This window comes from Apaloderma vittatum, unplaced genomic scaffold (genome assembly GCF_000703405.1).
Source record: "Apaloderma vittatum isolate BGI_N311 unplaced genomic scaffold, ASM70340v1 scaffold42703, whole genome shotgun sequence".
Taxonomy (NCBI): domain Eukaryota; kingdom Metazoa; phylum Chordata; class Aves; order Trogoniformes; family Trogonidae; genus Apaloderma; species Apaloderma vittatum.
This window is the reverse complement of record NW_009708260.1, coordinates 2,928-27,781: the sequence shown is the minus strand read 5'-3', so window position 1 is coordinate 27,781 and position 24,854 is coordinate 2,928. Positions and strand designations below refer to the sequence as shown.

General features: G+C 40.4%; 2 protein-coding genes across 2 annotated transcripts; one reads left to right on the top strand and one right to left on the bottom strand.

Moving 5' to 3' along the window:
- Window positions 1-366: 366 nt before the first annotated feature.
- Window positions 367-12,023, top strand: DAGLB (diacylglycerol lipase, beta; the record flags this gene model as incomplete). The annotated part of the gene is given in 15 exon segments (XM_009866484.1): window positions 367-518; window positions 2,288-2,462; window positions 3,089-3,350; window positions 4,414-4,539; window positions 5,496-5,623; window positions 6,593-6,719; window positions 7,086-7,169; window positions 7,628-7,705; window positions 8,106-8,186; window positions 8,282-8,354; window positions 8,357-8,402; window positions 8,876-8,944; window positions 9,044-9,116; window positions 10,119-10,372; window positions 11,831-12,023. Coding segments are annotated over 15 exon segments (1,921 nt in total), but the record flags the coding sequence as incomplete, so codon positions are not given.
- Window positions 12,024-14,290: 2,267 nt separating this feature from the next.
- Window positions 14,291-23,003, bottom strand: LOC104269434 (ras-related C3 botulinum toxin substrate 1-like). The gene is made up of 7 exons (XM_009866483.1): window positions 22,969-23,003; window positions 21,624-21,695; window positions 20,177-20,294; window positions 17,816-17,872; window positions 16,151-16,213; window positions 15,331-15,490; window positions 14,291-15,173 (listed from the first exon to the last, which is right to left on the bottom strand). Exons 1-7 carry the CDS (start codon window positions 23,001-23,003, stop codon window positions 15,043-15,045), a joined length of 636 nt encoding a protein of 211 aa, XP_009864785.1. The 3' UTR covers window positions 14,291-15,042.
- Window positions 23,004-24,854: the final 1,851 nt, after the last annotated feature.

Here is a 24,854-nt window from a genome sequence, read left to right as displayed (position 1 = left end):
TTGTGTGGGGAGCCCCTCGGGTTTGCGTAATCCCGTCGTCGCTCGGTTGTACGTAACCGCCGACCAGGGCTAACTGTGGTTTCGTTACTTCAAAGAGTTAAACGTGATGACTCCTTTGTTTAGATCAGCCTGGGTCCGCCGGGGTCTGTGGAAATTAGCGCTGAAAAGAAGCCTGTTGCTCGCTCTGCAAGCGACTTTGTTGGGTTTGCCGCCTAGTATTCCTACAGTCATTTCCTTATGTAACAGCTCCCTTTCTATTAATATTTGCGGGATGCTTTAATTAAGATCAAAACTTACCAGGTGATCGCTTTGCAGTGTGCACTTTTCTCTTGGAAGTGTAACTTTCATTATCTTACTTTCCTGTAGGTGGATTGGAATTATTGCTCTCTACACAGTTCATAAGGGGCAATTTAACTGTCCTGGGGGAGGATTATTGCACAGCTACTTGCTCGTCCTCCTCATTCTCCTGGCTTCTATAATATGTGCGTTATCTGCGCTTGTATACGTCAGTATGCAAGGTAAATAATAACCGTACTTTATATTTATCTAGTAGGATTGTAATGCAGATTTTTTTTTTCAATCTGGTGTTGACAAAAAAATGAAATGCTTTAATAGTAGTCAAACTTGAGGAGCTGTCTGTCAGCATTAATGTGTTTAATAGTATTCTCTTAGGAATCTAAAATAATAAATGGGCACGGTAGCTTAGTGTAGCTGATGCTGATATGTTCGTTGCCATCAGAGCATCTTGCAAGCTTTCTCTGCATTGACCATTAATATGTGACCTCGAATGGAACATTTCTCAACCTTTCTAAAAGTAATTTAGGGGAATTTGTCCAAAATTAATTTCTCTTGTGAAGTATCGTGTTTGCTTTGCATAGGCAGGTTTAGTTATGTCTTGTGAAAGTTCATTAGCTGCAATGGGTAGCTTGTGAAAAAAATCACACGGGAAAAGTGATCCGTGAAAGTGTCATAGTAAAAGAAACACAATAAATACTGTTAAATATTATAGACTTACAGCTGGAAGTGAATGGCTGAACAGAAGTAAGGACCCCAAGGCAACTTCTGGTCATTTGTAGAAATGGTTTGTTTTGTATTCAGAGAATTCTTTGAAAGCTTTTGTCAAGCTTTTAGCCAAGTTATGCTGTTTGTATAATAATTGAGGAGGTGAGAGATAAATATGTTTGATATAAAAGTACAGCTACAAGGCCATTATAACTAAGAAATGGAAGAGTTCTGAGGCTGAATTTCCAAGAAAGTGAATGGCGAGATGTTTTGAACTGTGAGTGTAATGTGTGCGTTTGGGAGCGATCGTTCTTGCACCACCCTCGCACTGTGCTGGTGTGGGCATTAGTGATGCCAGTGGTGAACCTGAGGGGTGAACTCGTACCCTGGGTTGTGGTGCTGGGAAAGGAAAGCAGCTTTTTTCAGGAACCACAGTTCCACCTGACTGTGTCTGTGTGAGCAAGCAGGCTACAACCTGGGAATGTGGGGTTAAGGATCACTGCATGGAGAGAGGGCTTTTTAAATGGCTTTGTCACTTGATGTGAATCACACCTTTTCAATTGGAAAACAGTTTCTGAAGTTATTTTTCTTCTGCAGTGTTTTAAGCCTTTATAAATTATCCTGCCCACACAAGAACACACACACCTCACTACCTTGTTACCCTGCCATCAACAAACTAGTTTAAGGAGCTGAGCTTGCCAAAAATTACTCCCTCTTTTTATTGCCTAAGAGTGCTAAAAGGAAGAGATTATTAGTAAGCTAACATTACAGAAAAGGGTCTAAGAAGTGTTTCTCCTGGTAATGGGCCTATTTTTGTTTTCCTGAATAAAAAATGTGAATGAATTTGTTTAGTGATTCAGTATATCAGAACTTCATTGTAGCCCAGCAAAGTAGCATCTAAAAATTAAATATTCAGCCAATTGAAAGCTAAACACAATAATAATAATAAAAGTAGGCACCAAAAGTCATAAGGAACCATAAGTGAGCCAGCACTCCAGTGTGCTGCTTTGGCTTGTGCTTGCGCGGCCTCAGGTTCGCTGCATACTAGAGAGTGATTTGGGGTATTAGTAGATAAGATTCTAAGAGTTACACCCATAAATACATTGTTGTTTTTCTTTTCTCAGCTTCAGGGATAGCTTTTCATTAGTATGAAAATACTTTAGAGTTTCAATTAAATTTCTTATTTTCTCTAAAGCTCAGAAAGTTCATATAACCGGGTCTGATTTTATGTACTTGAGGGACATTCATAAACAGTTCTTGTTTTGAATTCTCTCCGTAATTTCAGGAACAATTTCTAATCCAGGCCCAAGAAAATCACTTCCCAAGCTACTTTATACTCGCCTGCTTCTCTCTTTTCCTGAATTCGTCTGGGCTGTTGTAGGAGCTGTATGGGTGTCAGACAGCAGTGTGCGCTGTGAGAAGACAGTGATAAATGTCATCATGGGGACAGTTATTACAAGGTAAAGGTGCCTCCCAGCAAATCTGAGCTTGTTAGTGCATGTGAAATGAGAAATACTGCTTGCTTGTTTTTTCTGTGTGTTCATTGAAGGCTTTTCCAGCATTTGGAGGCTTTGATATTTCTTGTAAAATATTGTGGTTTCTCATAGAAGAGTTTTTCATTGTGAAAGGAGAAGAATTTTTAAGTTTAGACAGCTAGAATAAGTTGGTATCCTTCCCTAAACAGGCTTAAGCTTGCCTTGAGAGAGCGTATGCTATAGTGAATGAAAGGAAGTGAAGATCAGAAAGGGTAAGAGGGATAGATGGGAATGTTTTAAAACTGTATAACTGTGAAGAGGGTAGTAACTAGATCACTTAACTGGTAGTGAAAGTGGAGCCTTCACATGTCTGAGTTGCTATTTCCAAAGCACAGGGCTGTGATTTTGAGTTTGGTGCCCTCTCTGAAATGAGCTGTGACAGCCTCATTCTCGATAACAAAACATGCACCCTTAAGACAGTAACAGATGGTGTTTATAGAGTATTTCATACCTAACTTTGTTTTCTGTCTGTCAGTATCTATAGTTACGTTTTCTTGTGTACTTGTCAAAATATTCATGGTCTTTTTGTCCCTTTTCCTTCTGTTTTACAGTTGGGTTATCATCATCTTTACTATCATTGGAGTTGTAATTGTCTTTGATCCACTTGGAGGGAAAAAGACATTTTACCTCACTGATGGTGTAAATCGGAACCTGGAGAGCAGTCAGTCAGGGCAGTTGCTGTATAACGTGAAGAACACTGCCACCCGAGTCTGGGAAAAAAGAATCAGGTTGCTCTGTTGTTGTATTGTGCAAGATGATGACCATCGAGTGGCTTTTACAAGTATTGCAGAGCTTTTCCGTGCCTACTTTTCAGTAAGATGGAAAGCTTTTTTTCTGTTTTGACTAACTTTGAATTTGCAGACATTGCAGCACATACATACTTTTGTTAAGCCGGAGGTCCTACTGCCCTGTGCCTTGAAATCAGATTTTGAATATGGCAATTTGAAAATTAAAGGTGATTCTCATACAAGGTACACAACACTGATTTTTCTCCCCCGCTAACAAAGGTTTCTCTCCCTTCACAAGCATGAAGGGTTGTTAGAAACCAGTATTCTTTCTCCCTAGGTGAGTATCTAGTCAGGAGAACAGGGGTGAGTTCCTCAAGATGTGAAGATCGAGACATTTTTCCTACTGGTGATGAGTAAGAAGTCATACCTATAGCAGAGAATTGGGCTTTCTGACTATTAAAAAGTTGAGCCCCACAGTATGTTAAGGCAGTGCTCCTGTTCTGAGCCACTTCTGTGCACGTACCAGGCTGGGGTGTGCCCATGCAGGAAGCTGCTCTTTGGAAAGGGTGCCTGCCAGGTCAGAGTCTACACAGTGTTGATTTAGCTCAGTTTTATGTCACCTACTGTTAGGGCACTCATAATTCAGTGTTGCCTTTGAAATCTGTTCATGATTTCAAAACTGGTAGTTCTCGTTTATTAAGTGCTACTTGGGCAGGCTGATTTATAGCTGCAGCTGACTCAGTGGCTGATAGTTGAATAAAACCCTTCAGCTCTCTCCTCTGTAAAATCTTTCTCAATTGTTCTCAGCGTAGAGGACTTTTCACAGTGTGGTGTACAGCAGGGATCGATGATGTGTGGATCATTATTTGCTGTATGGTGGCGCAGGTCCCCTGTGGGGTATTTTGTTAAGTGATGAAAGTCGTGTAGAATTGTCATCAGTCTTACTGAAGAAAACATACCGAATGTAGAGAAGGGGTGGGAGGGTGGTTGCTGCTGTGACCTGTTTCTCCAGTGCACGTTGCCTCCAAGTGAAATGTATATACGAAAACTAAAAAAAAAATAAAATTCCACGTGCATTTTCCTATGAGATAGTTTTGCCATGTTGAAGTGTGGGATGGTTTTAAGTGCTCCTTCATTTCTTTGTACAGGACACTGATCTGGTGCCCAGTGACATAGCAGCAGGTTTGACTCTGCTGCATCAAGAGCAAGATAAAATGGAAAGTTGTCCAAAAGAGCCTGAGGAAGTCCTGTGTCATTCTCCATCATCTGCTGTGGTAAGACAGAGTTGTTGCAGCCTCTGGTGCAGTTACTCTGGGAGGTGGTGCCAGATCAAATTGAAATGCAGTTCTTTCTTTGTTTGGTTGGGTTTTTTTAACAAGATTAAACACTACTATAAAAATTCACAATTATTTAAATTATTAATACATGCAGTGAAAACATCTTGATGAGTTTGCAAATAAAATGTTTGTTTCTGTATAAGTAGAACTTACATATGAATGGGGAATTAAGTACCAAAAAAAAGAACCATTTAGGACATTTGGACATTGTTGAAGAGCTGGAGAAAAAGGGAACAGAGGTAAAAAAAGTAATATTTAGTACTATTTGCATGGAACTGAAAAGCTAGTCCTTTAGTATTGTGGTCTGTTCAAATTATATCCACTGGAAATATCCAGACAAGATAAGAAGCAAAATCAGTTTACAGTTTGCCAATTGATTTTTACTAATCTTGTAGGGTAAAATGGCCTTGTAAATTATATTACCTTCTTTTGGTTTGTGTTCCATGGAAGTACGTAGTTCTACTTTAATGAATTTCTATCACATTCCTTTTGAACCTAGCCAGTATGATGGGGTCATGCTTTGAAAGCCCTTACGAGAGGTGTGCTGCAGACTCTTCAGCCGTTCCCTTGCATCCTTCAGTAGCATATTTGGAGTGAATGTTGGTGTCAGTATTGAGCTAATCAGTGTATAAATACTGGAAGAAACTAATTTAATGAGAGCTTTTCAAGATGCTTGAGCTGCGTAGCCATGTAATCAAACACAGACTTTTCCTGGAATACGGGTGGCTATTTTTACTTCTTCTTAGACCTTGAGGTTTTCCTTCTGGATGTGGATAGTGTGTATTTAACCGTGCCTGGATTTTCACTAGTCTGTGCTCAGGTTTTATTCTGGGGCTGCCTAACACACTTTTCTTCCTCTCTCTCCTTCTTTTTCTTTCCCTGTGTCCTTTCAGACAGATGATTTAGATGTTGAAGTGGAGAATGCTGCTCACTATATGCTGTTTGCTGCAGCTGCCTATGGCTGGCCCTACTACATATACACCAACCCATTTACTGCGCTCTGTAAGCTCGGCGGTGACTGGTAGGTTCGATAAGAGTTGAAGTCGTTTCCTTTTATTTACCTAGTATTAACAGAGAAAGAACAGTTTCAATAGCAGTATTTTTGTTGCATTAAATTACGTCACTCTCGGGAGTGTGTGAGCTTGACTGGTAAAGTTATCTTTAACAAATTCAAACATCAAAGTAGAAACAAAATTTCAATGTCTTTCCACCCTCAGAATCAGGTTAGCTTTTGGTTTTTAGCAAAAGTTTATTATTGAGGTAACTAAAATTAATTTACCAAAATCACAAAGGAAGCATTGGAATTAAACCAAACATTTTAAAATGAAGCTTTTTAGAGCCGTTTTTTTGGCCTGTATGTATGTATGGAAATGAAAGTGTATCGACAGTTTTCCTGTGTTAAAGGAACAAGCACACATTGCCTGTTCCTCCAGCCTCCATTTTATTTCTTTTTCCCCCTTTACTAAAAAAAGTAATGAAATGTTTGCAGTCAATGTTGAAGTAGTCACACTGCTGTGTGGTATTGCTGTATATGTAAGTGACCACTGTGTTTGTGATTGTAACCAGGATTTTCTTAATTAGTAATATGAAATTATTTAACCTACTAAAACATAAATTATCACATAGTACAATGGATAAAACATGCGAAAAGCCTGCTGGACAGAAATTGTTTTGAATTTCTTTTTTGCTTATTTGTACTTTCTGTCATTGGTCTCTAGTCTTAAGAATTCTTACTGCGTTGATTTCTTCACTGATAGTCATTTAGCAATGGCAGATTTGCCAGTCCTGAACTGAAAATGTGTGGCATGCTGCTCAGGAAAATGAGGCTTGTGGGCAGAAGTAACATCTTGTACCAGACTACTGGTGCTATTGGGGGAAAAAAAAGCGCATTTGATTCCTGGCAGAAATCTGCAAATATGACTGAGTTTGATTCCTTGAAAGGAAACTAAAATATTTGAACATGAAAGTTTTTCTTTTCTCTGTTTCCTAGTTGCAGAAACAGACCAACAGATTCTGATATAACTGGCGGTGATCGTTATAACTTTCACTTTGGATCCATCCTAAAAATAACAGGACTGCAGTACAGAGACTTCATTCATATCAGTTTTCATAACAAGGTAAACAATCTGGACAGGCATTCAGCAAAAAACTTAGGTTATTAATTCAGCGAAAGCAAGGGGCGAAGTTTCTACTTTGCCTTCAGCATTTCTAACATGCAAGATGCAAAGCCAAATGAAAACAGGCCCTGAAATACTCAGTTCTGATTTTTTTTCTAATCTAAAGGAACAGACACAAAACAATTGACATGAATCTGTCTCAGTATTGCAATAAAGACACTTGTAGTAACTTGATAAGAAAATAATTCAGCTTCTTTCCATAGCACAGTAAAGAGAGCTCTGTAAGAGAGCTTTCAGAAGGAGAGAACAAATGCTCAGTCTTACAAAAAAATTGGTTTCTTTACTGATTGCATTTTTCTCCTCCAGATCTATGAGATTCCATTTTTCGTTGCTTTGGATCACAAAAAAGAAGCTATTGTGGTTGCTGTGAGAGGAACCTTGTCTTTTGAGGTATCATTAGCTTTATAGAAATGAGTGAATTCCTCGTATCTAGAGGAATTTGTGTCACACTGGCACATGTGAAAGCAGCTCACAGGTACAATTCTTCCAGGCTTAAGTTGTAAGCCCTCCTGTCCTTGGATGGGTAATATTCCTTGTGCCACTGGAAGAGAGTGTGCAGAGCATTGGCGGTGGTAATTTCCTTTTCAGGATGAGTGGAAGTGCGTCCGTAAAGTCAGTGTGTGCAGCTGGGAAATAGTTGCTGAAATCAGAATTGGGATTGCTCTGTCTGCTTGCTGGGGTGGCAGCCTGTGGGGAGGTTTGTTGCTTAAAAACTTGTGCTTTGTTTCTTACAAACTTGGAAGTCAGCTTGATGATGTCCCTGTGACAATGTTGAGTAGCAGAGTGTGACCCGTGAGCCACAAAGCGCTGCAGAGAGGCTGCTCTGACAAAAGCTGTCTTCTTTCCAGGACATTCTCACTGATCTGTCAGCAGATTGCGAAGACTTGACACTGGAGGATGTTCTGGAGAATGGTTTTGTGCATAAGGTGTGTGCAGTCTGTAGCTGTTTATAAATCATCTGAGCAGTAGGAAAAATGCGAACACCTGGGATCCTTTAGTTAAACAGGAGGATGTTCGCTTCTGTGAGAAGGATTGCACAAACTATTTCAGTGACTTGGTTCTTGCATCAAATACTGGAACTGCAAGGTAGAATACGTAACCCTTGTCAGACTTTATGTCCTTATTAAATATTCCAAAGACTTTTTAACTGTTATGTCTAAGACTACTTGGTTATAACTAGTCATCTGTCAGGAGGGTGTTAAAGAGAAGACCAGTTTTGCAAAAAGGAAGTTGTTCTGTGATGGTCTTGTATTTAAAGTGCACTTGTATCCATCACGCTTCAGATTAGATATACTCTTCTGTTCTAACTTAAATGCTGTCTCGTAGGGAATAACTCAAGCTGCGAGCTACATCTACCGAAAGCTAATAAATGATGGAATTTTAAACCAGGCTTTCACGATTGCTCCGGTAAGATACCTTCTAAATAAATTGGTTTGCTGGGAAAAATACACAAAGCTTTTCCGGTGCCCGGCTATGTTTCAGTCTTCTTTTCCTGTCTATAGGAGTATAAACTTGTGATAGTTGGTCACAGTTTGGGTGGTGGCACAGCTTCTGTATTAGCAATCATGCTCAGGATTTTTTATTGAGATGTTACGCATTTTCTCCTCCAGGAGGACTGTTAAGGTAGGAGACTTCTGTTATTTGGTTCTGTGGCTAAGTTGTAAAAATCTTCAAGGTAGCTGACAAATAGTTAAGGTGATAATTCTGGGCTTGACTGTATTAAGTGCTTGTTTGGACATTCTCCACTAGAATTTTGCTCAAGATTGAGTTCTTACGGAGTTTTTGGTGTAATATTGCAGAATGAAATGCATCTCATGACTTCTGTCAGATAGTAGTGCTTAAGAACATGATTTAGTGGTGGACCTGGCAGTGCTGAGTTGGTTTGGTGATACTATAGTGTAATTAAAGTTTAAAATAAATGTTTCAGAATAAAATGCTCACCTGACTAGTCTAGCTTGGCCTGCTGAAGAACTGACTGCAAATGCTGCTACTGTTGCCATATATTTGTATTTTTATTGAATGATAATGATCATAAAACTAAAGTGTGCATATCTCTTTAGTTTTTCTAAAGTGTGTTTTTTTGTTGTTTTTTTAAGCAAATCACTTGCAGATTACACTAAGCACTTCATTATTTCAGTCATTGTTGGAAAGGACCTTGTTGCAAGGTGAGATGGGAATATTTTTGAATAGTTCTTTCAGGGCTGTGTTAGATTGCAGAGGATAGGAGGCTTTTCTTTACTTTTGTTTTATGTGTGTTTAAACAGGTTAAGTATGCCTAACATGGAGGATTTAAAGAGGAGAATAGTGAGAATTGTGGCAAACTGCAACAGACCTAAGGTAACTGATTAAAAGTCAGTGGAATTGTTACCTGGGTTAAGTCCCAGCTTTACCAAAGTGGTAATTGATGTGTGTATTTTTGGTCTTAATGATGAGAGTTAGTTGTGTTTTGGAACAAAAGCGTTTGGGTTTAATTCAGCAACATGTGTGTTAATTTCTTATACTATAAAACTGTCGTATTGGAAATTAGAATTTAAAAAACCTGGAAGACATCTGTGCACAACATCCAAAACCTGGAATGATCTGTTTGCTAGTTTTGCTGATAAAGGAAGCTAGTAAAAAAACCAACAAAAATGGGGAAATAAACCCCCCAAACAGCTAAAATAATGAAAAATGTGGAAGATTACTTACTGTAATAATCATTTAATATCAGTAAGTAAACAAATCAGTGGGTTTACTTAAATTTTGCCTTCAGAATTCATGTGGAAAGGAAACATTTCTCTGTTGTGCTTAAATTCTTACCTCTTCTTTTTACTGTTAGTGAGAAACACATTTTTGAAAATGCTTGAGCAGGGTGATGTCAGACAAGATGATACTGGAGGTATAGAGAAGTGGCTTCAAGATTCAGAACTGTCATTTCTGAACATGTAAAATCTGCTGTAGTCAACGAGATTTCCATGGAGTCCCAGGATAAGAATTCATGTAGAGGACCTGGGTGACATCATAAATACAGAATAAGATAACGGGCAATTAGAAGTTAGCGGTGCAAGACAACTTTTATCGGCAGAGCAGAATCCACACAGAGTAATTTGACTGGTGGAGAATGTAATGTTTTGCATAGTGTTACTCATGGCTTAGGTTAGATATTGGTGAATTAGATACTACCATGAGGAAAATTCAGTATGGAGATTTTATCAAACAATTAGAAGTGGATGTGCATATAGTAATTTCTGATCATTTAATTGTAGTTCCAGCTGATACATGTACAAGCGCACAATTAGAATAAGTTGCTTGAAGAGATGCCAAACCTCAATTTGACTTGTTTTTTCTTTCTGAATTCAGTACCAGATTTTGCTGCGTGGGTGTTGGTATGAAGTATTTGGAGGAGATCCAGACAACTTCCCCACTGAGCTGGATGGCAGAAACCAAGATGCCCTCACCCAGCCACTTCTAGCTGAGGAGAGTTTAATGGTTCATCGGTCACCTTCGTACAATGCCCTTGAGGATGAATCACACTTAAATTCACCACCTCAGTATCCTCGTCTGTATCTTCCTGGAAAGATTATCCATATTGTAGAGGAATCCAGCTCTAGGAGGTAAGTAGAATAACAAATGCCATTGTCCTGTTTTCCTAAAAGCTACTTGAAGCTCCTTCTCGCTTTTGAAGTACGTGTTTCCAGCTCTGTGTCTCATCTGTACCTCCAGTGCCATCTTTGGCTATGAAACATGCACCAGCCTTTCAGGTTTTATTCTGTGCTTCTTTCTGTTTCACGGCAAGCCCTGGAAGCTGTCATTCTTTATGCCTGGATTCCTCATTCTGCCCATATATTGCATGGTTTAAACCAGTTCAGTTTAGCCTTGGCATGCTCTGGTTCCTACCTGAGACTGCAGATGTGGCAGTTGTATGTGCTGGTAATAGTGAAGTTATAACAAAGTACCTGGTTATTGAGTAGTCACATGAATGTCAGTGATGAGAAAGAGGCAAAATATTGCCTGTGACACCAGCCCAGCCGAACTGGAGAGGTCCAGCTGGCCCAGTAACCGTGTGCCCATGCAGCCACTGGTTTCCTGTCCTTTGATGCTCTTTTGTGGATACAGGAACATGAGACACAGACAACAGAAAAGCTGAAACTGCTGGAAGGGTGAGGATTGTGGTTTTGTTGGGGCAGTGTTGTATTTAGGGGTGTTTTTTTGTTTGTGCTTTGATGATGTTGCTTTTTTTAGTCAAAACAGCCTGAAACAACCCACAAGCTAGACAGTACTTCATACCCTCTTCCATCCGAAACAGAAATAAGAGCATCTGTAACTTAACTTGCACAAGACCATTTTACAGAAGAAAAAAGTGTGCCTTGTTAGAAGAGGGAGGAAAGGGGCTAGAGGTCGACTTTCTCCCTTCCATTCACTAGAGCAGTATTTTATTTAAGCTTCATGTGTTAATGTTTTCCCATTTGTAAGTTAGATACTTTAACATCTTTGACTTGGCAGGTTTTATCAATGGCTGCTCTTCTACTTGCCTTTGAGTTCATTTCTTTTCTTTCGTTCGTGCCACAGCAATTAGCATGGGTTGGGGGTTTTTTCTTAATTGGCCTAGCTCACAAGAGCCCCCATCATCTTGTACCATTCTATAAAATAAAATCCTAAATGCATTGTATGTGCAGCATTAAGTCTAGTGTCCAGGCTCCTGCCGCTGTGACTTATGCCCTAGGCCTGGCATTAACGGTGTGAATGTGCAGTGCTTAACCCCCCAGCCCCCTTGGCTCACTGCTGCATTCCCTCTTGCTTTGAGCAGGATTATTTGCTCGCTGCTTTCACTGTCAAGGCGTGGGGCAGTGGGTGCAGTTCTGCCTCCAGTGAGCTGCACAGCAGCAGTTCCAGCTGCTGGCTGAGGGTCAGGACTGTAGCAGCTTCCCACTGGGAGAAGGTTCCAGTTCCTCCCTGAGTGAGGGCGGAAACCTCGGTGTTGTCTTTTCCAGGATTGGCACTGAGCACCAGTTGTGAGTTGTTGTATTTGGGGTGTCATTTGTGGTTGGTTTTTTTGTTGTGTTTTTTTTTAGGTTGTGCTCGTCAGATATTAAATATACAGCAAGATGGTCAAATGAAACAGTCTTCAGCAGCATTTTAATAAGTCCCAAGATGGTAACAGACCACATGCCAGATGTCGTGCTCAAAGCTCTGAACAGTTTGTCTCAGGAACACAGATCATGTATTTCTTGTCAAGCACGAGAATGTAACACCAACGTAGTGTAACTGTCGCTCAAAGACGAGGCGTGGGGGGTTTTTAATCACAGGTTTTAAGTATTCAGGACACATCCCACTTTTGAACCAAAGGGGATTTCAGTACTTTTCTCACGTCGCATAAAAGAAACAAGGGTCTTATAAGGACCTTGCCTCTGCAGTGACCTCAAGTAACAGTATGCTGGTTCAAACACAGATTCAGCATTTATGCTGAAGGTTGAGCTTTTACAAAATGGAACATATGAAAAGGTCTAGCTCAGGCTGTGTATGCTGGCACGAGAGCTGCAGCATCAACTGAATACTTGACCAGTGTGAGTGCGTGCACGAGGACAGCTCAGCCTATGCATTAGAGTGGCGCCCTTTTAAAAAAAATATATATTAAAATACAGTTGTGCTTCAAAGTCACATCGTGCTGACGTTTGCAAAGCCTGGAGGGCCCTGCGCAAGAGGAGCGCCAGGAGAGCCACGCTGCAGCGCGGGGGAGGCTGCGCTGGCGCAGCGGCCAGAGGTGGGTAAGTGAGCAAGACTCGGCAGGCGGGAATGTCAGGCGCTGCCTGCGCCAACTGTCGGCAGGCAGGGCTGGCGGATTTTGCACTATTTTTCTTACAGATTGTGGTAGTACCCCGGGGGCAGGGGGGGAATATCGCGGTTAAATGCTGCTTGGATATACATGTGCAATATTCTTTAATCTACCTGTCTTTTGTAGTTGTTGATCCCCATGACTACTTATTGATTTTAAACTAAAGTGATACTATAATTAGCATGAAAAGAAAAAAAAATTGCTCATAACCTAGTAGCGTCATCTTCATCACTAGCTCTAGTTCAACTGAGAGCACTGATAAAATTCTGCCAAAAAAAAAAATTTAAAAAAAATGCATAACCAGTTGTACTTACCTTAAAAAAGTGTTTCCTAGTTTCTAGTGTGCAACTATTTTAATTTTTTTTTTTTTAAGCCTCAGCAGCATTTCTTATTTAAAAACAAAACATAAGTAAAAGTACTACTGTGTGGTTGAGAATAACTGTGTGGATGTTCTTGATGTGCTACTTAATATGGAAACAAAATAAAATGCACTCTAAACACCTGTCTCGTTATGTTCAGGCCCGCTGGGTGTGAGCTGGCAGGCACTAGCTTAGAGGAGCCAGGTGCCACGCTGGGAGGTAAGTCAGCACCTGGCGGTGAAGGTCTGGCCCCTGCTTCCCACAGAGGTGGCAGCATCACGGCCTTTAGGGTGCTGCAGCATCACCCACTGCCCCCTGGGGTGAGACTTGACCCTGTGGAGAGGGTAAGCAGCTGAACAGGTGGGTTTTTTCCCCCTGTGTGTCAGCAGCTTTAAATCATCCTAGAAGCAGTAGGAGCTAGTAACAAATGATAATGCAAGTTATCATTTATTGCCAAGTACCATCTTTAATTCTGGTTTTTAACATCAGGGCACACCCCCACAAGGAGACAAGTAGCCTGAGCTGCTGTTGGTAGCGGAGGAACACCAAGGTGGAGTGGTACAAGAACACTTGCTCAGAAATTCAAGCATTACCACACATGTGATTCAAGGATTTATTAAGTCATACATGCAAAACATACTGCTAATTGCATTAGCAAAAGATCAATGTAGAAACTTCACAATTTTGCAACTTTTAAGTTTTGCTTTAGTGGTTGAAAGGGTGTAGTTCAACATTGTATTCCTGCCAGTTTAGAATGTACAGAACATCAGCACTAATTACAGAACCTCACAGACCCAAATTACCATTACTCCATCTATGCTGCACATGTACATGTAGTGACACCAAGAACACGTGTCCGCATTAGTAATGTTACAGTGGTGGGGACAGCCAACAAATTTGAGAAGGTTTTTAGAGGTTTAAAATATATATTTTAAAAAAAAAAAATACTAAAATGTGTAAAGCTGTTTCACATGATTTTTACACCTAGTTAATAGACTAAAAAGCTCCTCAGAAAGCAGATAACTTACTGGGTCAGAAATAACAGAAAAATAAGGAGGATATGCTTTAACATTCTACTCTACCAAAAAAAAAAAAATTTTATCATGTGAAAGGTTTTAAAATACAAGTTATATTGCTCAGTAAGAAGAGAGTCTACAAGAAAAGCATTTACTACACAACAGTTGTGGGAATGACTGGTTCAGAATTGTACCTAATGAATGCCCTACTCGAAATTCCAAGGAATTTATCCATGAACACCAACCTCTCCTCCACTGCTGCACCTCTGGGAAAATGGTCCCTGATTTTAACCTGCGCTAAAAGTCAATTCAGTTTTAACTACCCTGGCAGTGTAGTGTAAAGCATCTGTACAGTGTAAAAATACTGTCTGGCACTACCATTTGATCCAACCCACTGTTTCTTTTATCCCTAACAATACAATGCTGTCAAAAGGACTAGATAGATACACTTCAGTAAGAATAGTTTTTTATTTTTATTATTTTTTTTTTTAATCACAGCAGCAAGAACTAGATTGCAACCAAGCCCTTACCAATGATAAAGCATTTTACACTGTGACTCACGGGTGTCAGTCAGTCATTGTCAAAAAGATTCCGGTTCGCTACACGACACTATTCAATGACTGTGGGTTGAGAAAACATTTAATAATAAAGCACATTAGAGTGCAGTGTTCTGCTAATTATACGGTACTGTTACTGTGAAAAACTAGAAAGTGTTTTGCATTTCCTACCAGAAATTAGAGTCATCTTCAAGAAGAATCTTTAAAAAACAGTTTAGTGCTTAGTGTTCATAGCACAACGATGCAACTTAGTTCAGCTGATAGTTTGGCAACACTTAATTGAGCAAGAATAGGATTTTAAAAATAAGGCTTTCCATAGGTTTGTCTTTTTAGGAGTTTGCTTTTAGAAGATCGCAAGGTAACTTTCATACTTCAAACAAATGAAACCGTGAAATTGTTGATTGGTTCAAGAACTTATGGAAGAGGACTAATTTATAACAGAAAACTTGGCATTGAGTGTGAATGCTCCATTGTTCTGAGCAAAGCACAGGGGTTGGATGGGGTGGGGGAGGGGAGCGTTTACAGCAGCAGACATTTTCTCTTCCTCTTCTTTACAGGCGGGGGGCACAGAACTGCTCGGATAGCTTCGTCAAACACTGTCTTGAGGCCTCGCTGTGTAAGTGCTGAGCATTCTAGGTATTTCACTGCACCTGTGGAAAGCAGAAAAAGCAATTACAACCCCGTCTCCCACAGCAGCAGCAGTGCTGCTGTAATTAACTCCATGACAAAAGCCAGACATTTATTTCATTAAGGTACATCTTCCACAAAATTTGTATCAAGCCAACATTGACCCTGTTGCCACCATACCGATCTCTTTTGCCATAGCAAGGCCCTGTGGGTAGGTGATAGGAGTCAGCTTCTTCTCCTTCAGTTTTTCAATTGTGTCCTTGTCATCCCGGAGATCAAGTTTGGTGCCCACTAAGATGATGGGGGTGTTGGGGCAATGGTGCCGCACCTCGGGATACCACTGCAAAAAAACCCAAACGGCAGAGGTTGTGTGCGGGGCCAGGTTTCCACAAAGCCTCTTGAACGTTACGGCTGAAATGCTCCCAGTCCGACACGACATATTCAAGAGTCAGAGAGTAAAGGGGAGAATGTGAGACCCCATTAAGGCAGTATTAGGAAAGAGTAGTCAACTGCAAAACAGCGTTAGTGAAGCCATTGGATATTTCCATGTAATCAAATCATTTGCCCTGTTAAAGGGCTGTATTTTTTCCACACACCAGAAACCCCCGGATTGGTACTTCCCCTATCTGTGAGGGCCACCTCTCATTTGTGGTCTTCCACAATGCTCAGTTGTCCAAGGCTGTGAAAGACCACAACAGGAGAAGAGCACATGCTGTAATATTTTTTATTTAATTTGTATTAGAAGAAAAGTTTCTGTTTGTGATCTTAGCACCTTATTGGCTGAAAACTCACACTACTGTTATCCCACCAATGCATCAAGGAACAATGCATGTTTCACATGCCCTGAACTTCCACAACCCCTAAATTTGGTAAATGGATTTCTGCCTTTTCAAACTGCATTTCACATTGCCTGCCAAAAAAAAAACCCCACACAATAAAACATTTAAAACCCCTGTTACCTAGTATTTTCCAGACACTGCTGAGACCAGCTTTTACTTACCTTAGCACGGACATTTTCAAAGGAGGCGGGACTCACAAGGGAAAAGCAGATTAAGAAAACATCCTACAAAACACAACAGTAGACGTTAGTCCAGCAGAGCAACCATTACAAAATCTCACTCCCCTGAGCAGGCCAGTAGCACCAGCGCCTGGATCACGCTGTCACCTATCCCGCACTTGGAAAAGGCGAGGCTGACGACACAGCTGCACATGGCGAGGAGAGGGAGCTTTCCCGGTGGGAAATTCATTGCCAGGCAGCTACAAGCAAACACTAAGGGCAGGGGGGAACTAACAATCAGTTGTAGTCACGTCTGTAATCAGCTGCTGCAGCAGCCAGCAACCAAAACTCTACCAGCATTGCACTGCAAGCTTCTTCTTCCCCCAAATGTCACTTCTCCCTCCCTGACTCAAGGTGGGGGAGGGGAAATCACCACAAAGCACACATTTCAGAACCGTGACAAACACCGGAAGCAATGAAGAGTCCCAGACTGGCTTCTAAACTGAGGCTGGATGCTCTCTGCGGATTTCTAAGTGATTTCAGCTTCAAAAGGCACGTAACTCAGAATATACTATTAATGCGCTGCTCTGAAGTAGCCTTAAATTGCAAAATATACAGTATGTAATAAAAAATAATGTATAGTAATTTCTACAATTATTACTTCCATGTCCAAATCAAGAATTTTGTAGAACTGTCACTTCTGAATGTCAGTATAAGGATATTTCAGAATTTCTCTATAACCAAATTAGGACTGAGAAGGGTATTAAAATCCTCAAAGCTCCCTCCTTCCCTTTCTAAATAATGAGACGAGAGAGAAGTGAGTGTTCTTAGGGATCTTAGTCATCTTGCTTTTCAACTGAAGGCAAAAGAACGAAGAGCAGACGAGAACATTTTAGAGCACACGTTACACCAAGGGCTGTACAGTCTGCACTTCAAAAAACAACGACCTTCATACGTGACACGCTGCAGTCTACAAGCACTGGGAATAACCACAAGATTTTCTCTAAGCTGAGGACTGTAATCTTGCTGTGTGACCTAAAACTCAATAAGCATCTCTCAAGCAAGCCCAAGTTTCCCCAACCTACCTCTGCATCTGTACTTGTTCCACTATCAAAGGTGTTAAAGAATCAGGCATTTCAGAGGGTTAGTCGATTGTGCTGCGTTTCAAGGCATTTTGTTAGGTCAGCATCTGACACCTGCGCTGCTAAGCACTCGCAACCCCGTTGTGCATGCATCACCCCAACAAGTTTCTGTAGCAGCGTCCCAGAAGAAGAAAGAAACAACATCAAATAATGTGATACTATGGCCACTACTTCTGTTTTCCAATTCTGCAGGTTTCTGGTGACTGAAGTTCTGCATGTTATGCAGACTCTCTCCTTTACTAGCTCCAGAGATCAAAAAATAAAAAATAAAAACCAGTGTAACCACAAGGAATTATTTGAAGATTTCAGGTGTCTTACACACTAACAATAGAAGGAAAAGCTTTATTTGCAAGAATGTTTGTTCTTAGCAACTCATATAAAGAGATCTGGTAACAGTTCTCAGATCTCGCAAGTCAATAGTTCCAAGAAAAGTAGCTGTTTAAAAAATAGGGGCCAATTTATCACTATCATAAGCAAGACAGGATGACAGAACTTGGAACTGAAGTTTATTTAAAATTTTACATACGGCAATGGGTTGATCTGTCAGACTGGAAGATATATTCTTACCATTGGTTCCTCCAACCTAATAACAGTAGGAGATAAAGTTACTCCTAAAACAAATTTAAGGAAAAACGTTCTCTCAGTCAGCGATCTGTGCTCACAAACGTTCACAATGTGGCTTTAATGAAGAGAGACACTGCCCTGAAATTCAGCACAACCAACTACCTGCATCCAGAACAGACCAGACTTGCCCATAGACCTGTAAATGTCTGTCTTGCGTTGTCAGAAGAAACTTGCATGAGCAAACCTCTCTGGAAAAGCATCCTCCTAACTTCATTTTGGTTTCGGTTTTGTCTCCTGAGGAAGCAAAGTTAACCACTTTTTTTGTCCCAACTTCTTCCTTCCGCAAATGTTTTTGAATCACTGGCAGATCTCAAATACATTCAGAAGAGGGTATTAAATTCCTGTATATTGGGGCAGGGGGGAGGAAAACACGATTAAAAAAATGCTTCCACTACGGCAAAGTCCTTACTGTGAAGCTCACAGCTGCTGAACTGCTGGGGGGCCAATGCAGACACGTTTCCCGGTCAAGTCATCAGCAATAGCCACTGTCACCTTGTCCAGAATATAGCTCAGGTTCACGTACAGGGAAACAGGGCCACAGGAACAGGTGCGGGGTGAGCTTTAGGTTGCACACTGAAGGAAGGGGGGATGAATGCGGATTGTAAAGTAAAAAGTCAGGCTTCATCAGCTCCACTGTTCTCTTCCTCTGTGCATAATTATTTGTTCATTTTGTGGTTTTGTCCCCTAAGTGATGGTGAAGCTTACAGATTGCACAAGTCTAAAATCTGAAGACTACTTCGTAGGAAATTCAAGACTTAGCACCCTGTTTGATTTTCTGCTATAAAAACAATCAAAATATCTGAAAGCACTTCAAACCTTTATTGAAGTTATACATGCTTGTACAGAAGCATGCTGAGATGGAATTCTTTTGTAGGCTATCAGAAAGCCCTGGTTATTTTAGCAAGGTGAAGACAACGCACGTGCATTCGGTCCCTTTGTCATGGGGGAGGAACAATATTCTCAACCTTACAACTCTGCTTTCTCATACCATTGAGTGAATTTTCAACATCTCTTTTTCTACCCTGAGATTTTATTTTTTTTTTACAATGTTAAGCAAAGCTTAAGTTCTAAGTATCCTATGAACACCTACGTATTAGAGAAAAACACCTTTCCATTGCCTCTCTTCCTAGGAAAGGCAGGTATTTCTGGCATTTCTACTAGAGTTGCCTACATCTAGCAAGTTCAGATCCATCTTGAGTATTCTAAGTGATGGGAAAGCCTAACTGTAAGAGCTAGTGAGCAGTGAATTAAGGAAAATTGTGAATTAAGACAGTTTACTGGAGGGGGAAAAAAAAAAAAAAAGGAAGCACCAGAGCTCATTAAGTAAGATTCACACTATGCAAGAGAGCAGTTATGTTGTTACTCAAATAACTTTGCATTTTAAGTTATCAGCACTGAATATATACTGGACAGTTAATAGTAATCAACGCAAAAAAAGAAACCCTGCAAACTACCACCTTTCTTTACTTATGGCACAGCTGCAACAGATAAAGTAACTGCTGTAGAGAGAGCAGAAAACTAGCCTCTACAAAGATGAACTGCAGCTGAAGCTGCACAGGGAATTCAATTACTGCAGCGTTTCCTTACACAAGGCAAGAGGCAGACAGGACTTAACCAGTTGCAAGCTTGGCAGACAGAAGCACATTTGTATTGATGTTATGGCACAACCTACAATAAGTAATAAAATAGCCACAGCCTTAAGTACATTCAAAAGCTCCGATGCAGCCTCTGTCAATACCAATAATATCTTCATTCAGTGCTGCCTCTTTCACATTTACACCATCTTCACAGAAACTAAACAGTATCAAGTGCTTAGCAGTGACAGTGTCAGGTTGCAGCCAAACATCACGCCTGAAAACGAAAACAAACCCTGCTTTTGGCAGGCATGCTCACCTTAAAATCAATGGACTAGCTGATGGGACTATTCAACGAGGGGTTTTTTGGTTTTGTTTTGGGTTTTGGGGTTTTTTTTCAGGTTTTAAATCAAGCATTCTAGCTGATTCTGAGGCTGCTGCTACACAAAAACCAACACGTACCAGTGCACGCAAATACACGAGGATGCATATTTTAACGTCTGTACAACTGTACACACAAAGATTATAACTTTACAGCACACTAGGGTGAAGGAAGGTAGCTTGCAACGGGTCACTGTTACTAAGAAATACAACTCATAATGCAACAACGCTGGCCTTATGTTCAAAAAGAAAACAACCACGTTACACAAAGCCGTACAGATTCTTTCTAGTTTGACGCTAGTTCTTACTGTTTGCGGATAGGAGAGTGGACGTAGTCTGTCATAGTCCTCTTGACCAGCTGTATCCCACAAACCCAGATTGACCGGTTTTCCATCAACCATTACATTAGCAGAGTAGTTGTCAAAACTAGAAAAAAAAGAGGGAGCTGCATTAGCCTACAGTAAAACAGGGCACCCGAGGACTTTTTCTTCTAACTAGGAACACTACAAAAGAAAACATTTTTATTGCACCCTTTTGCTCCCCAGAAACAGTAACGTTCTTTAAATACTGAGCCTGGTATTGCGCGATGGAAGGAGAAACATGCACAACAGAACTGGCCCAGTCTGAGCAGAAGTCATCGTTTTCCCTGCCCTTCTGAAGGAGCGTTAATCTCAGTAAGCACAGGAAAGCAGGAGATGCACTTAGTAAGCACTTTCCAGTCTTAGTGGGACATTCAGTAAGTTAAGCTGTCTCATTTTGCAAGACTTAGAAGAGACATGAGCAACAACCAAGGAATTCTTAATGACAACAGTAGGTAAGAAAAAAACCCATTAATCCTGCTAATCAAAAAACCCTCCAATGAAATATCAAAGTTAATAACCAGGGGCCAGTAGAGGTGTAATTATCTCATGACTACTGTAGGAGGAGAGGTTTTAATGATTTGTTAGGGCTAAACCAGGTTCACTGGGAACACCAGCATCCTGTAACCCAAAGATCTGACCAAAATAAAGGAAACAGGTAATTAAGACAACAAGGCCTTTAAAAGATAACTAATCTGTAAATCTCATTAGAATGTGTTTTGTTATCTGAAGAACTCATCAATACTTACAGAGCAAGATCACAAGATACATACAGACTCATCCGAAGAGCACAGAGAAGCCGCCTCTCCTCAACAGGCCTCTGAGAAGGGAGCTACACTAATACTGATACTGCCAACTCCTTACACGCAAGAAAATGGGAAGCACCAGAATAACCGAGTCCCCACAACCCCGCCTGAGGAGCTACAGAGCCAGAGCTGGCTTAGCACAGGATTGGCAGTAGCACAAAAAGCAGGAGGAACAAATGGAAAAAAGTATCTCTAGTCACATAAACCAATTATTGCTGATTACAATGTGTTTTACAAGCTGCTCAGGCCCTGGGACTTCTTATTATGAATGATATTAAAGACAGAAATAATACATTATTTTAAAAGAGAACAGCATCTGATAAAGTGTTAGTAGATGCCAGCCCCTAACAAGCGAGGCTGTAAGGCAGAGTGAGGCACAACTGATGGAGCACAAACAAGCACAGGTATTACTGTGCTAAACAGGAAAAGCTTAAAGTGCTTTTCCTTACCCACACCGAGACACTCAGTCAGACATTTAAGGTTAAACTGAGGGGTGCCTGCAGCAAATTCAAACAATTCAACTAAGCAGTATGGAACTGCACTATACGCAGAGCAGTTGACATAAATCAGCTCCTAGGATAAGTACTTACACAGTGGGTATATATTCTCCAGGAAATGCATTGGTTGTGTAACTGATGAGTAGGCATGTTTTACCTACAGCACTGTAAAAAGAGAAAGTTCACACGTAAGACACATCCTGAATAATGAGAAATAGCCTTCCTTTTAGGGAAGAAGGCTGATTACATCCAGTTATCTACAGAAAAATTGAGTGTCACTCAGGAAAGCTGCTCATAGAGTGTAGCCTTAATATTACTGGCAATGAAAATACACCTGATTACAAACATCCATTTTCTGAAGTGGTAAATTACTAATTTTTGTTAATCTTTTGACAAAAAAACACCACACCACAAGTATCAGTAAGACTAACAACATCTGCTAGTCACCTGGCTGAACACTACTTATCAAGACTGCTTTACTCCAACTCCCTGAAATTAAAAGAGAAGTATTTCCAGATACCCTTTACACAATTCCAAAACTGTTATCTCTTCCAGAAAATGGTATGCTTTCACACAAGCAAGATTTGACAGAGCTTGAAAGGTACAGTTTCTGAACACAGTTATTTTTAAGTATTTGAGGAACAAATATAAATGATAATCCTCACAATATTTATTGCTAAATGACTCCCCACATGCATTCATCAAATGCTTAAACATTTCATAAACCGATTTATAGATGAATTACAAGCCAGTATTGGAGAACTTAAATGGGGGCAGGACAAGATTCCATTCCAGGTTTCTTTCAAAACTCTGGCAGCCAGCTCCTCCCCATCTAGAGTCACACATTAGATTAGCACCACCATTGAATGTGTTAGTTTCAGTTAAAGGGTTGGAAAACTTGAAAATGGACCATATTTAAAATAGGCTCTACACAGAACGTTCCTGACACCACAGACTGGTTCCTGTGCTGGCTTCCCACCTGAAGTGCATAATCCTTTACCAGTGTGAGAGATTGCGGAGGTGAGCGTGCAACCAGTTCCTCCAAAGTGACAATGCCCAGACAGCCTGAGAGTCTTCCCATCGCTCTTCCCAGACAAACTCCCATACAAGGACAACTGCACTGTCTTGCAGATGCTTTTTCACTACAATGATGTGCTCAAAGTCAGCAGTTACTTTGAAACCTTACTGTACTTACATGTAAAATCATGCCATTAGTATTAGGTTTGACTCCTGAACTACATCTTTTACAAGCTGAAGGAACTCACTGAAGTTTTAGTCTAGAACTATAATTAATATTAAAGACAAAACAAACAAACCAAAACCACAAACCAAAACCAAACCAAGAACTAAGTGCTGTCACTAAAAATATCCTATTATACTTTAGCTTCTGCAGAGAAAAAAAATAATTAACAGACACAATCTTCAATCAAGGGCTTACCAGATCTCCAGCTGCAAACGTCTGGAGGCGTTCATATCTGAATTTTACTATGTCTCTTCCCCTTAAATCATTGCATTTCTCTTGGTTTGGAATCACATGGACTGTGCCTTCACTTACCAAACACTGTCTCCAAAACATTATTTAGAATTATTTAACCATCAACATTAACCAGCCAGCCTTATCTAACGACTCTCAATTTAAGGTACGTTAAATAAATTTGAGCTTCATCACAACCGTAAGTTGCCATGTAGGTTGTAGCTCAATCTCTAACAAGTCTTTCCATTAATTTGAGCAGTTCCATACTGCGTTAGCTCAAAGTTACCTGACAGCAACATGTGACAACATTACTTTAAACGCCTGACATATGAAAGAGCTGCTTTGGCATGCAAAATTATCTAGGATTTTATCCTACATGGCCATTTTCTAATTGTCATTTTATATTGCTACACTGACACCTACCTACCATAACATCCCATCTGCCGCAACTCTCTCTGGTCATATCATGCAGTTTTCTACACAAATTTTCACACCTGCTTCTAGGGAAACAAGATGCCAGTTCCTTGCACAGGCTGAGATTATTTTTTTTTTTTGCGTGCACTCTCTTTTACCAGGCTGTAACAACAACAAAAGGGGGCATTCAATCTTCTTCTGGCTAAGAACGTCTCCGCATTTCCCTGTAGTAACAGGGAAATGTACTCAAAATTAGGAAAGGTATTTACCCTTCAAAACCTTCCACGGGAAAGAATCGTGCAGCAGTATAACAACACGGCTAGCTAATTTAACAGCAAATCCCATCTTAACTCCTGCACTAGCACTCTTTGACTCTAACAAGCCAGAACAAGGGGTTCAAGAAAGCTGTCCACTTGTCTCCTCCATTAGGAGATCTTGTTAGTTTAGTTCCCTGAACTATCAGATAGTTTGAATATATTTTCGCCACTATAAAACAGGCTACAAAGAATGAACGTGAAAACCTTCAAAATACCAAAAGGAGCAAAAGCCAGCTCCTTTGGGAAACTTCTTGAGAGGCAGAGGCTACATGTTCTCACCTTCTAAAACCTGTTTGGTACAACGCTTCATTTTCCAGTAAGTTCATTACAGGTAATTTCAAGTTCCTAACAAACTGCTTTCAGTGGAGGATCTTTGCAGTCAGGCTCCTTTGCTCACCTCGCACTGAAACTGGTGAGTCTGCTCTGGCTAATCAAAAAGCGCAGGAAGGAGGTGGGGAGAGATTTCATTCCAAGCTTGTAAGTGCCCGTAGTGCGTTTCTGCAGCACCAATCAGCCAGAGTCATTTAAACAAGAACAAACACGTTCAACAACCCTGTTTCAGACTTGCTCCATCTAGGTTTCCTGCCTTCCTTGCCTTTTGGCTCACTGCCCTACGAATCAGATCGTTATGGTGACCAGTCTTAAAAATAAACACTAATGTCTACCTTTTATTTATAAAGTACAACCTCCAAGTACTTTATCAACTTTTTTAGACTTCAAACTTCTGTATTAAAGCAACTTCCCGAAAGAGAATTCCAACTGCTTGGCAAAATATGAATCCTTGTACATAAAGGTTGAGACTAAGAAACTAAAATAACACCAAACCAAGATTAGTCATAACAAAATTTCTAGCAACTACTTAATCATACCTCTGTCCACCCACTATTACATAAATGAAACTAGTAACATTTGACTGTAATTAAAATTAGGGCCTACAGAAATCCGGCATTTTAACCACTAAACAATAGGTGAAAGACTTAGAAAAGGCAGCGCTGAGGCTCTTAATGCTTCCAGGCACCATCCAGGAATCAATGTATTCATATAACGGCATATGTATTAATACCTCAAAACAAAACATGTCATCTCTTTCCTGGCCTTATTTACACTAACAAGTTTCAT